This window comes from Prosopis cineraria, unplaced genomic scaffold (assembly GCF_029017545.1).
Source record: "Prosopis cineraria cultivar Desert tree isolate PC_DT_omini unplaced genomic scaffold, ASM2901754v1 PC10, whole genome shotgun sequence".
In the NCBI taxonomy this organism is placed as follows: Eukaryota; Viridiplantae; Streptophyta; class Magnoliopsida; order Fabales; family Fabaceae; genus Prosopis; species Prosopis cineraria.
In genome coordinates, this window is record NW_026555341.1 from 9369088 (window position 1) to 9382395 (window position 13308).

Sequence of the window (13308 nt, forward strand, 5' to 3'; positions counted from 1 at the left end):
TATAATATTCATGAATTCTTAATACAATGTCATTTGAAAATGCATGAATATCGTGTTATGCATCTATGGATATTGTGTTGTATATCGTTTGCATCACTTATATATTTTATTAAATCTATCAATCAATTAGACACACATGGATATTGTGTTGAGAATTTATGAACATCATGTTATCCATGAAAATTAAATTATACATGATCGGATTTTTCAAATTACACGAGAGCAAAATTATACTTTTATTCTTAAGAAAAGTTGTAACAAAGGCTCTTGAACTTGCAGTGCAATATCAAAATATATTGGACTTGCAGTGTAATTTTTACCTTTTTAAGGCCTACAGTGTGATCACTGTCTGGCAGGATAACTACTTTTTCTCCATTTTTAGTTTTTCTTCTTGATTTTTATATTGTATAATTGTGTCTTAATGATTTTATTTTGTGTGTGTGTGTGTATTTGCTTGTTTTTCAAAAAAATGGTTAAAAAATTATATTACATCTATTCATATTCATATTGAATTTTAATATCTTAATTTTCGTCAACTATATTGTTAATCGAAATAATAAAAATGCCCATATAAGATCATTAGAAAAATATAAACTCTTGTTATTAATATTATTAACACTTTAAAATTTACTTTTTTTAATTTGATTGAAAAATATATATTAAATATATAAGAATAAGAAGACTCTAAGTTTCACCTAGTAATGATTGTTTATTGCTGTGGCAGAATCAAAACTTTAGCTCGATATCCCCTTCCTCATTTACTGTTTTTTTCCTAGGGCCATTGTGCCAATAGCATGTTATTTTTAGTAGTATCATTATCATCATTGTGTTGGTCTTTGGAAATTATTATTAAAAAAATTGACAATTAAATCTAAAAGATTAAATTAATGACAATTGAGTATTTGATAATATTTTTTTAAAAAAATATGTAAATTCATTCATCAAAAAAGTTATAAATAGAAATCTCAATTATAATATAAGGTTACACTTGAAATTTAATGTTTTATAGGTAATTGAAACTCCTAAATTCATAAATTTTTGAATTAATATTTTTAATTTATTTTTTTTAAAAATGAAAAATTTAATCATTATTGATTTAATTGTTTAAAACATAACTGTTATTCTCTCTTTCTATTACTGCCACTGTCATTATTTTTTGCTCAAAAGTACCACTCTGTTTTATCATTACCATGAATTTATGATTTGTTGGGGAGAGACAATAAAGGTCCCTTAATCACATTTATTTAAATTTAAAATTCTTACATTTCTAAAATTATACTATAGTTTAGAATGATTTGATATCAAATTTTTGAGAATAATGATAAAATTGTCCCTCATTTAAATTAATATAAGAACTTTTCTACTTTATTTGTTCATTGTTCTACTCTACTTGTTAATTTACTTAGAAAATATTGTTAATTATCCTATTTAACTTATTTTTATTTTAGTATTTAAATCATCTTAAGATAACTTATTAATTTCTATGCTGTATATTATTCATTTACCTATGAACTGTTGTTCATTGCCCTATTTCACTTGTTCATTATCAGATTTTCACTTGATTTTATTTCAGAAAAATGAATAAGTGAAGTAGGATAATTAACAACCTTTCAGGAGTAAATAAACAAGTGAAATAGGCAATTAATAAATAAAATAGAACAGTTTTAATATTAATTTAAATGAAAGAAAATTTTATTATTATTTTTAAATTTAATATCAGATTAGTACCCCTAGACTCAGTAATATTTCAAAAATTTAAGGGTTTTGAATTTAAATAAGCGTGATCAAGGGATCATTATTGAAATTCTCTCATTTTTTGGGTATATGAATAATTCATGATTTTATTAGGAAGAATTTCAAATAAGGACTGGGGATGTGACATAATTATTGGCGAGTCTCCAAAAATTTTGAAATTTTAGTCCAGCCTAAGGGGATAAAAGTCTAAATAATTTTAATTGTGAAAAGACTAAAGTACTATTCACTTGTTATGCATAATTACTAGTTGTTAATTTTTTTACTTTACTTATTAATTTACTAATATGAGTTACAAATTATATGAGTTGACATGTCAATAATTATATAAGACTTGACATCAATTGTTTAATCACAAGCAATAACATTAATTATTAAATTACTAACTTATTAATTTATTAATATCAGTCATAAATTACTAACAGGTCTTTTAATTTATAACCGATGTTAATAAATTAACAAACAAAGTTAGTTAATTAATAACTAATTTTACTATTTACCTAACAAACGGATGTAACTTATAAGTGATTTGTTAAATTAACAAGTAAAATAAGAAGATTGATAATTAGTGATTTTGCATAACAAGTTAATGGTATTTTAATCTTTTTATAATTAAAATTATTTACACTTTTATCCCTTTAGATTGAATTGAAATTTCAAAATTTTTTAAGTCTCACTAATAATTATATCATATCCTTGATCCTTATTTAAAATTCTTCTATTTTATTATTATTACACTTTAGTTAGTGCATGTTTGGTTTACCTCCTAATTGAGATTGAGAGGACCCAAACCTCAATGGGGGTAAAAATCTCATTAGAAAGTTTCGTATCTTGTTTGGTTAAAAAAATAAAAAATAAAACAAGTGTTTCCCTCCAAAATGAGAGTCACAGCTGAAGCCATCTGAAGCACTTTTTTTTAGGAAAAAAAAATTGAAGGAGTTGGATGAGCGTCGGAGCGTTAAAACTTCAAAATTATCATCATATTCTCTCTCCTCCTATCCGCCCACCCCACCCCACCCCAACCCACCCGCTAATAGCTTGCTTGTCTCTTCTTCTTTCCTACATCTTCACTTCACCGGCTGTTGCCTGCAGCATCTCCTTGAAGTGGTCTTCGACCGTGTTTGTGCCCGGCATTGTCAGCATCTGTAGAGGTCGATTGTTGATGGAAACTAAGGGTGGTCACAAGACCAAAAAAAATTTAAAACTGAATTTTTATCCCATATTCCATTCGATTCTTAGTGGGACGGGACCAGGATGAGTTCAGAACATCTCGTCGTCCTGATAAATCGAATAATATTAAAAAAAGATTTAAATAATAACATTCATTAAAATTTTAGATCATATAATTTATTAAATTTAAAATCAAAACAATACAAGTACATGAATCACAATAATTTAAAATTAATTATTAAATTATATTAATTACAACTACACATTATGATAGCAATTACAAGCAATACTTAGGTTATAAGAGCAACAACAATAAGCAAGCCAAGCACAATATTAAATCATTGTTCTTTCACTTTAATTGAGATATGTTAAGCTAATTATTCTTTCAAAATTAAAACAAAAATTTGATATAAATAAAAGTTATTAAATAGATAGATTTAAAAATAAATTATATTAATATAATTAATATATTACAAAGAAAGATATCGCCCTATTTACTTTATGTTATTAAAATTATCAATATGAAAAACTTTAGTTTTATATAAGAATTGCAAGAATTGAAATTATAATTGATATAATTAATATAAGTATGAATTATATTAATATAATTAATATATTTAATGTATATTTTTGAAATAAATATAATATATATAATATTCGAGACAAGATGGGACGTCCCGGTGGTAATCACATGTCCCGTCCCATCTCGAACTCCTTTCCTGTCTCGTCCTAATTGTTTTCAGATTGGGATGAGACTTGTCCTGATATAATCAGGATAATATTGGGCAAATTGAGACGGATACAAGTTAAACATCCCTAAATTGAAAACCACAAAAGCCATCTTTTCTTTGGCTTACCTTTCAAATCTTTCCCTATCCAATTTATTTTAATCTCCGTGGCTTGTGAGAATAATCTGGTTTTTATCATATTTATTTTGTTTGACTATTTATATTAATTTGAATGCTCATTTTACAGTTACATATTTTTGAAAAATAATAAAATATAAATTGTTATTATCCCCAATAGAATTAAGTGTCAATTTATGAATTTATTTTGTTCTATTATAATTTTAAGTTTAATATTTTTTAAAAAATATTAAATTAATTATAAAAATATATACAAGAAAACTTATATCCAATTTTATCATTATACATCTTAACTGACTTTTATATTAAATCATTTAAATCAATTTTAATTTATCTAATCGATTTTTTTTAAAAAAATTTAAATATAAATTATATTAAAATTACATATTTTTTAACCTTAATTTATTAACTTTAGCTTATAAATTTTTTAATCAAAACATACACTTAAAAAATTGCTAGGTTCTTCCATTAGCCGTTATCAGTTTGATAAACTTATTATTAGCATTATTTTTTGAAAGTAGGTTTTGGGCTTTTGAGAATGAAAGATCATATTATGACAGCGGCTAAAGGAACCAATGAAGGCCCAGACACTCTACAGTGGCGAAAACCAAATCTGGATCCTCATGTCGATGCCTAAATCCCTTCTTCGCAGGTGTTAATTCGGCGAACGCCGTAGCCGAAAGCTTCCGCCGTTGACGGCGACGATGATGCTGAGATGTTGCTCCAGGCTTCGCTCTTTGGCTCTTCACTCTCGCCTTCCTCTTCCCTCACCATCTTCTCGTCGTCTGCTTCACTACTCCCCTCATCCTCTCCAGTTTTCTTCCTGTAATCGGCTTCCTTCTTCCCTCTTCAATGCCTCGTCATCATCCCCTCCTACATTGGCTCTTTACGCCTTTCGCTATTCTCCTTTGCCTCCCTCTGTAAGTTATTGGTTTCGAGCTTCTATCCCCCCCTCTTATGAGTTTTGTCTGGGTGCTGAGAAAATGCGTCAGAAGACACTGGCTTCGATTTGGGAATTTTAAATTGATGTATGTTGTACTTATGAGTTGTTGATTTCTCGGTTCCGAAGTAATTTAAGAGTGAAATGTTCATTTCTTTTGCCTCCCTCATCAACTGAATAATAAATGATAAATTTGAGTTTAGTTGCTTACGATTGATGTTATATTTTGAGTTTGTTTCATGGTGTCGCTCTGATCGTTATTGTGACATCATTTTAGTTCTTCTATGAAACTGTAGTTGGTTCAAGTGCGGCACGTTTCTTCAAGAGAGCGGAAGAAGAGAAGGAAGCCAATGACGCCGGTCACTTCCAAGCTCAAGAAATTCAAAATGAAATTTTATTCGTGCGTCGTTTCACCTTAACACCTGCATCTTTCTTTTTTTATTTCTCTTGTTATAGCATCTCATTTTCAGCTCACAATTTATGGAACAGGTCTTACAAGTCCAGGTTCAGAACATTGAATGATGGGACGATCAGGCGCTGGAAGGAGGGCAAACGGCACAATGCTCATTTGAAGGTCTTCCTTTTTCTTATACTTTGATAGATTAAGCTCTTAAAATATCTGATACTTTAGTTGCCATTAAAAAGTGAGTTCCTGGAGTGGCTTTCTCTAGAATCCTTATCATCGTTTTCATGGCTTGAAGCACCCAAATAAATCACATTACACCTATTTTCAGGATTCCCTCAAAAGCTTCATACGAGGCGTAAATAAATTTGCAAATCCTTTCTTGGCTAAATCTTAAAATCTTAACAAATCTTTGGCCCTGAAAACCTGGCGTCCAAAGAATTTTTATGCATGAATGTGGAATATGATACATTTTTCTTTCACATCTCACTATAAAATCCTCTGAATGGATAAATAATTGCAACTTTCTCTTTGGTATATGATCTTGTAAGACTTTAAGTCTATAGTCCTTGATGGACTAGAGCTTGCTTGATTCACTTACCACTGTATGGTGAAAAATAGAGAGGATACCCAATATCCCGTGGCTTTACTGGCTCCTCTTTAAATATTGGAAGACTAACTTGATGCCAGTATTTTAATTCTTCCAGCCCAACTGCACGCACACATACATTCGTAAGCATTTGCATTTCTTTGTAATATTAAGATAAGAGAGGAAAAGTATTAGTGCTTGTATTACGCAATTAATTCACAAAGTTTAATATTCTCAATTCCTTTCCTATATTTTGTTTCCTAAATATAGGCTTAGGGACTGTTGTGCTTGGCATTCCTTGACTACATGTAATAGACAAATCAAATCATGTACAAGAGATAATGACTAGATACTATTTTCTGATTCACTACAACTTGTGGCCACATATACTTTGGCTTTCATGATTTCATCGTTGATGAGGGGTAGATGAATTTGAATCTCCCTAGGATGCTCCTTTGTGGTCACATTATTATGCATAGGCCATTGGGAAAAACTAAAATGCAAATTGGATGCATTGAGGCCTTGCTTTGATGCTCGTGGTTGCCATAAGAGGGGTTTATTTCAATTTATTGCAAAACATATGGATAATCCAAAATGCAAATTAGTTGGGTTTATTGCCTTTGTGGTGTGACTGTCTGTTTTGACATGGATGTTATGGACCATATTATGCATAGCACATGAGGCCTTTCTTCGGATAGCTGACAGTACACATGCACATGGTTGTGGATCATGAAAATTCATCTGTAGTTTAGTGTATGTGGGCCCTTTAATAATATCTGTCGCAAACGTAGTGCAAACTATGAAGTTTAACGTGGTAGTTCACTGTCCAGTCTAATCAAATGTGGCCATGTATCCAAAAAAAGAATAAATATATAAATAAAAAAGAGGCCAGCTGCTTAGATGATTCGAGGGACTTCCCCTGTTCTGTATTTGGCCTGGGGGCTCTAGTCTATTCTTGACTGGTTGAAATTTGAAGAGCATGAAAGACTCGCAAGTTAGAATGTTTGATGATATCTTTGGACTGATATATTATAAATGCTAAAATAAATGAGAACAAATTGCTAGGACATACCTGAAATTTGAGTGTATAATCCATAATTGCTCAAGTGAGAGTAGTGATGGGGAAGATGAGAGCATGCCACAACCCACATCGACCAAAAGAGCAAGAATGGGTGGGGCGAAATTTTTACGGACCACATATAAAGGGCTAAGAGTGGTCAATTACAGAAATGCTCCTAGTCAAGCTTAAATAGGATCCCTAGCTCGTCTATGAGTTGAGATATCTTCCATAATTCATAATTGAATTTCACAACCCGTTATGTTCTATTTTGTTAAACCCTGTCTATTTTAATAAAGTGCTCATGGAGGCTTAGTAGTATGAGATATCAAGTCTTGTATTAAGTAGTATAAGATGCTTAATGAGATATTTAAGTGCATTAATTTTTCTATCTCAACAGCTAGTTTTTGGGGTAGAGTTTCACATCCTACTTTGGTACCTATCAATTGGTATCAAATTCAGATTGTTGACTGTTCTAGAGAGGGCTACCCACAAAGAATTTTGATCGGCAGGAAGTCAAGTGTCATAGAGTGCAACCAACGAGTGTGATCTTTTCATAGGAGGTCAATTGATAGAGACTTGTTAACATGTGATATCAAGTTCTACCTTGAATAGTATGAGATACTCAATTAAGTATTTAAGTGCATTCGTTCTTACACCTCAATAGTTAGCTTTTGAAGTAAGGTTTTCCATCCCATTTAGACTTTGGTAGCTGTTAAGTGCTATACACAATTACATAAATGTGTTTTGGTAAACAAATTTGATGGTTGGTCAATGCTAACCCACATACCATGACAAAATTTTTCAACAATAAGACCTCCGCTTAGGTCGTAGTTTCATTTCCCTCATTGTTGGACATGGTAAATGATAGCCATTTGGTTTATGTGAGCATACCTTAGGATGTTCCACTGTTTTTGAAACTGATAATTTTCTGGTATTAACTGCAGTCAAAGAAATCAAAACGGAGACTGAGAAAACCTGCTATTGTCCCTCCAGCATTCGCCAAAGTGATGAAGAAGCTCAGTTTTTGTGCTTAGAACACCAAAAGTTCCTTCTACTTACGGCATGAAAGAGAAAATGTTTGCAGATCATTATTTAATTTATTGTCTTTGTTGTCCATTTTCTCATTTGATGAACCATAGAATGGGCAATTTGAAGTATGCAGAGCGGTGTGTTCCCTAGGTACTTGCTTTGCAACAAATCATTTGATAACATGTTCCGGTCTATCATAGTGCCAGCCAGTCTTTAGTGGACAATATGTGAAATAGTGGCTGATTTATCTTTGTCGTTGGGATTCTTCCGGATTGTTTGTAGCTAATAAAATTTATTTTAGGAATCCAGAGACCGGAGGAGCGTCTCTGAGAATGTGAAAGCTGGATTAACTTCGAAGTTTGAAGGATATATATGATCGTTTTTAAATTAATTGAAAATGAGAATACTGTTTTCCATGGATGGAAAGCAAGGAGTATAGCATAGCATATATTCCAATATATTGAGTGGATTCATCAAAATATCACACTTATCATTTATAAAATATATAAATTCTATATAACAACATATTGGTATATATTCCCAGTATTGTTGGATTCATATTCATTTCTTGCACTCAAAGTAGAAATAGACACGCTATTCATTCATTGTTTGGTATTTGTTTTGAAGTCAATTCTTTGCGAACTTCCATTGGGGCGCACACAAGGCAGCAAATGGATGCTTTCATTTGTTATCGCACAAATGACTTCTGACATTGTTGGCTTATGATCGCATCACAGAACCACTAAACTAAATACGAGAATTTGTGTACATTAGGAAACTGGGAAGGGGTAAATTTTTTTTTTTTCGGCTTTTGGAGAATTTTTGACGCACTACGGATATATACTAGAATAAGTTTAACAGATTATTGTGGGGAACATGAATCATTTAATAATGAATCCTTTTGCAACAGTTATACACAATTTAAAGCCAGTGAAGCAAATAGACAGAGACCATTAAAATACGAGACGTTTAACTGTAATTTCAAGCTTTTACCGGTCTCAAAAAATATAACACAAACAATTCTACAGGTTGTTTACAGGCGTTGAAGTGTAATTTTGTGAGATTAAGATGTTTCTTGGAGATTCTGCAAGTAGTTGTTCATCTTGCCCCTGAAAATTTTGAAAATTAAGATATTAGAGAATACGCCTTTTATTGCACCGTGAGGACAAGCATGAAGCATGTGCTCAAACAACAATAATGAAAAATCATTTGTTAAAAAAAAAAAAAAACCGCTACGCAATAATAAAAATATTCAATCTACTTGTTTCTTTCTCTTAATTCTCAACTTGTCAAGACCTGACAGTGCTGTTATGTCTAAATATTTAAGATAACATACCTCTATCTTCCATTCATTGTAGATATAGAAAGATTGTTCATGGCTGAACGGTATTCAAAGTCATTTCTTTCACCATCTACATTGGTGATACAGTCTAAATTTGTAAATGCAGGTTTCTTCACAATAGGCAAAAGGGTTCTTTCATTTGTGATCATAGAAATGACTTCTGATGTAGTTGGTCTATTTGCTGGAGATTCTTCTACACACAAAAGACTTATTTGAATAAATCTAAGAAATTGTTGATTCGAACATGACTTGCTTAGTATTGGATCCATCAATTCTAAACCAACTCCATTTTGCCATAAATCCCAAGCCTGCAATAGTAATTTTCAACTTATATATACGATATGTACGTAAAGGTAGGTTATTACTGAAGTAACTAATGCTCATTTTAGTTCAAAAGCATGCTTAAGACAAATACAAATAAAATTACTCACATATTGTATTAGATTCAAGGGTTTATTGACTTCATAAAAGCTGCTGTTCCTCTTGCCACTTAAAATTTCAAGAATTATGACTCCAAGACTAAAAACATCTGATTTTATAGAGAATATTCCATCCATTGCATACTCGGGAGACATGTATCCACTAATTGAAAAAAAAAAACATAAAGAGCCATTTGGTTAGAAATGGAAGCATATGCTTTTTGCTTGAAACAAAACCAATTTGCATGTATATATTTTAAAAATTTATTAAACTTACTATGTCCCAACAATTCTGTTCGTCTTGGCTATGAACTCATTCTCCTTGAAAATTCTTGCCATTCCAAAATCAGAAATTTTAGGATTCATGTCTATATCAAGTAATATGTTACTGGTTTTCAAATCTCTGTGTATGATTCTTAATCTTGAATGTTGATGAAGGTAAAGAAGTCCTTGTGAAATCCCTTCAATAATCATCACTCTAATTTTCCAATTTAATGCCGCCCTCTTGGATGCATCTTCAAAATTACAATCACATACAAAGTTTCAACATGTGAGATTACAACAAACTATTAAACTAGCAGTTTAATGACAAGTTTCATTTCAGAATATAAATTGTTTTCGAATAGATTGTATCATTGAAATGATGAGATTCTTGCATTGCAAAATGTAAAAGGTGGTAACATAATGAAATAAACTAACCAAAGAGAAAGGAGTCTAGACTTTTATTGGGCATGTATTCATAAACTAACATCTTTTCCTCAGATTGCATGCAGCATCCAAGTAAACGTACTAGATTCTTGTGTTGTAGTTTTGCTATGAGTATCAATTCATTCTTAAACTCCACCAATCCTTGTCCTGAACTCCTTGATAGCCTTTTCACTGCAATTTCTACCCCTTCAGGTAGTTTTCCCTGACCATTTTGCCATTAGATTAAATTAGTAACTCAAAAACAATAGAATGGTAACAAAACTAAACAGAGATGCTTACCTTATAAACTGGGCCAAAACCACCTTCTCCAAGCTTATTTTGTACAGAAAAGTCATCTGTAGCTTCAACAATAGAGACAAAGGTAAACATTTTCAAATGTTGAGAAAAGCCATCATCGTATCCAAGCTCATTTGGATCGTGCAAATTACTGCTTGTTGTTTCCGATTGATGTAGATGGTCTTCTTTTCTCCCTGTATTGTTTGTTATGTGCCCAGAAATAGTATATTAGTCAATTCATATTCAGATTTTAGAACAGTGGGGATAAAGATTTTGCACATCACCTTTTGTTTTCCATCTCCGATACAAGATAATGACAATGACAGACACTGACAACAATGAAATCGGAACTGAAATTGCAATCCTTTTCTTTGTGTCCCTTCCTTCTGCAACGGTGTGGTTTAGTCAAAATGAGAATTTTTGTTTTTTGAAGTAGAAACAACCTATTAAAAGAAGAGATAAAGATGAAATCAAGTATTACAATGCATTTTAAGTATGTTAAAAATTATTTTTAGTGAAATCTAGTAGTCTACATAATGACATCTAATTTTTTATGAGTAAATTATTTTTGACTGTCCTCATGCTTTGTCTTAATTATAGATACCTTTTATTTATTTTCAAAACATTACACCTGTCAGAGAAATTTAAAGTTATATTTTGTAAGGTACCGTGTATGTCAGTCTTCATTTGTAACTTAGTTAACTTCAAATGGAGGGTAACATACATTATTGCTATCAATTAATATAGAAGATATAATGTAATATTTATACTTCATCTATTAAAAAATATAAAACATTTTTTAAGTTAAAATATTAAATAATATAAGGTATTTTAAGTCTTTTAAAGTGTAATTAATATTATTTTTTTAAAAATACCCTTAATTAGAGATGTAATTAATAAAGGTTTTTAATTGAGGCATCTTGTTAAATAGAAATAAATATGAAAAGAGTATATAATTTTAAAGATAATTAACTAGAAGGAATGTTTACATACATACACTCCTTTTGGTCCTATATATAAGTAATCTTTTTGAAAGAATTAATAATCCTTTTTATAGGTTAATTTACAAAAAAGATCATTACATACTTTTTTCTATGTTTACCCTTTCATAATTTTCTATCAATAGTGTAAAAATTACATATGAAAAAAAAATTCTCTTTTTTAAAGATGATGCATAAATAAGGTTAAATTGAAAACTTTTTTTTATATAATATAAACAATTTTCAATAAAACAATTAACACTGAACTGTGTAACAGAGGAAGTATATAACTAAGTTGGATATGAATTCACAAACTTACTGTTTTGTGATTGTTGGATAACAAAATGTTGTTGCGAATTCCCAGATGGGTCTAGTTGGAACTCTGCTTCTTGATGATATGTGACACAACCTACGCTGCGGCTCTTGAGATATGCTTGACAATTACAGTCATTCCAACAACTAGCTCTACAATCAGCAGGCCCAATGCTTTCACTCTCACCATCAATGAATTTTCCATTTCTCTTACTCACAAAGTACCCAGACAATAGCTCAAATCTCGTATTCTCACTCCTACACTCTAGCTGTTCCCATTTTGCACATCCCACATCTTCCTCGTACCCATAACAATAATCCTGTAATGCCACTTCCTCGTTGTTAAACCAAATACTACCTTCGTAATCTAAGATCCATTCTATGCTTTCATGAATCCCAGGATCCATAGGGTCTTGTTTCAGTGAATAATTGAAGAACTCTTCATCTGAAGTTTTGGTATATGACATTTCATAAGATTGTATTTTATGGGACAATTGTTCTATGTTTCCCAAGGTTGTTCCACCACTGGTCCAGAAAACAACCCCTCTTCGCCGAAGAACTAACTCTAAGCCATGAGGGTCCCATTCGAGTGTGAAAGCTCCTGGAGATGGATCATCATAGGCCAGCCATGAAGTGAGAGACCAATTTCTTCCTGTTCTGTGATTGATCCCTAGTTTCATGCCAGGTAACAGATGGTCAGTGGGACAGTCAAAGCTCTGCCACAAGGTTCTCCCGACAGATCCATCGGAATTCACTTCTGTCAGTACAAGATTTCCATTGTCGAGCAACACAGCCTTTGTGTTGGTGGTGCTGTTGGTCGCGGCTTCGCCAGGGCACAATTGAATTGGGTCACCATGAGTCTGATTGATCACAAACTTTCCGGTGTTGTCGATGAAGAGAGTTGCAGAACCGTCAGTGATTGGGTTGTCTCTGTTGGCTAGCCAAACAGGGTACGAGGATGATTCGTACGAATTCCAGATGGCCAAGTAAGTGTTGTTGCTGAAGGGAATAGGTTTGACGAATTCTAGGGTGAAATTCTGGTTGTTGGAAACCAAGCGACCGGTGAAGTTGAGTGAGTCGGATTGATTCAGAGTGTTGGTTTCTGCAAACACGACGATGCAGCTGAAGAACAGGGGAGAAATAATCACCAGGATGAGAAGGTGAAGATACATCAATGAGTTTTCCCGGCTAGGCATCTATGCTTCTATGCACAGAGATATCAATTAGGACAGGATTCTAAATATCATCGTTGTGATTAAAAAAAGGAAAATAATAATAATTAAGGATGCAAGTTAAGCTGGATTTGAACCTGCAATGAGCGCAAATCAACTCATTTAATGAATATTTTACATGACACAACAACAATTGTTGATTTAACTAAATCACTATCAAATATTGTGTTTTATGATATTTAAAAAAATATTAAATCTCAAATATTTGAAGGGACAACATGCTTAAAATG

General features: G+C 31.7%; 2 protein-coding genes across 4 annotated transcripts; one reads left to right on the top strand and one right to left on the bottom strand.

Annotated features, from left to right (window-relative positions):
• The first annotated feature begins 4356 nt into the window (after window positions 1-4356).
• LOC129323085 (uncharacterized) lies at window positions 4357-8207 on the top strand. Its single transcript, XM_054969640.1, has 4 exons — window positions 4357-4708; window positions 5025-5128; window positions 5218-5302; window positions 7725-8207. The coding sequence occupies exons 1-4, from the start codon at window positions 4493-4495 to the stop codon at window positions 7812-7814; spliced, it is 495 nt and encodes a 164-aa protein (XP_054825615.1). The 5' UTR covers window positions 4357-4492; the 3' UTR covers window positions 7815-8207.
• Window positions 8208-8744: 537 nt separating this feature from the next.
• Window positions 8745-13104, bottom strand: LOC129322790 (G-type lectin S-receptor-like serine/threonine-protein kinase CES101). Of its 3 annotated transcripts, XM_054969171.1 has the most exons (8): window positions 11854-13103; window positions 10839-10940; window positions 10558-10748; window positions 10270-10480; window positions 9848-10085; window positions 9583-9733; window positions 9146-9459; window positions 8745-8918 (listed from the first exon to the last, which is right to left on the bottom strand). In XM_054969171.1, exons 1-7 carry the CDS (start codon window positions 13040-13042, stop codon window positions 9148-9150), a joined length of 2394 nt encoding a protein of 797 aa, XP_054825146.1. In that variant the 5' UTR covers window positions 13043-13103; the 3' UTR covers window positions 8745-8918; window positions 9146-9147. The 3 variants fall into 3 exon arrangements, with proteins under 3 accessions (XP_054825146.1, XP_054825148.1, XP_054825149.1); XM_054969173.1 differs by lacking the exons at window positions 9146-9459; window positions 9583-9733 and having other exon boundaries at window positions 11854-13104; XM_054969174.1 differs by lacking the exons at window positions 8745-8918; window positions 9583-9733 and having other exon boundaries at window positions 9323-9459; window positions 11854-13104.
• Window positions 13105-13308: the final 204 nt, after the last annotated feature.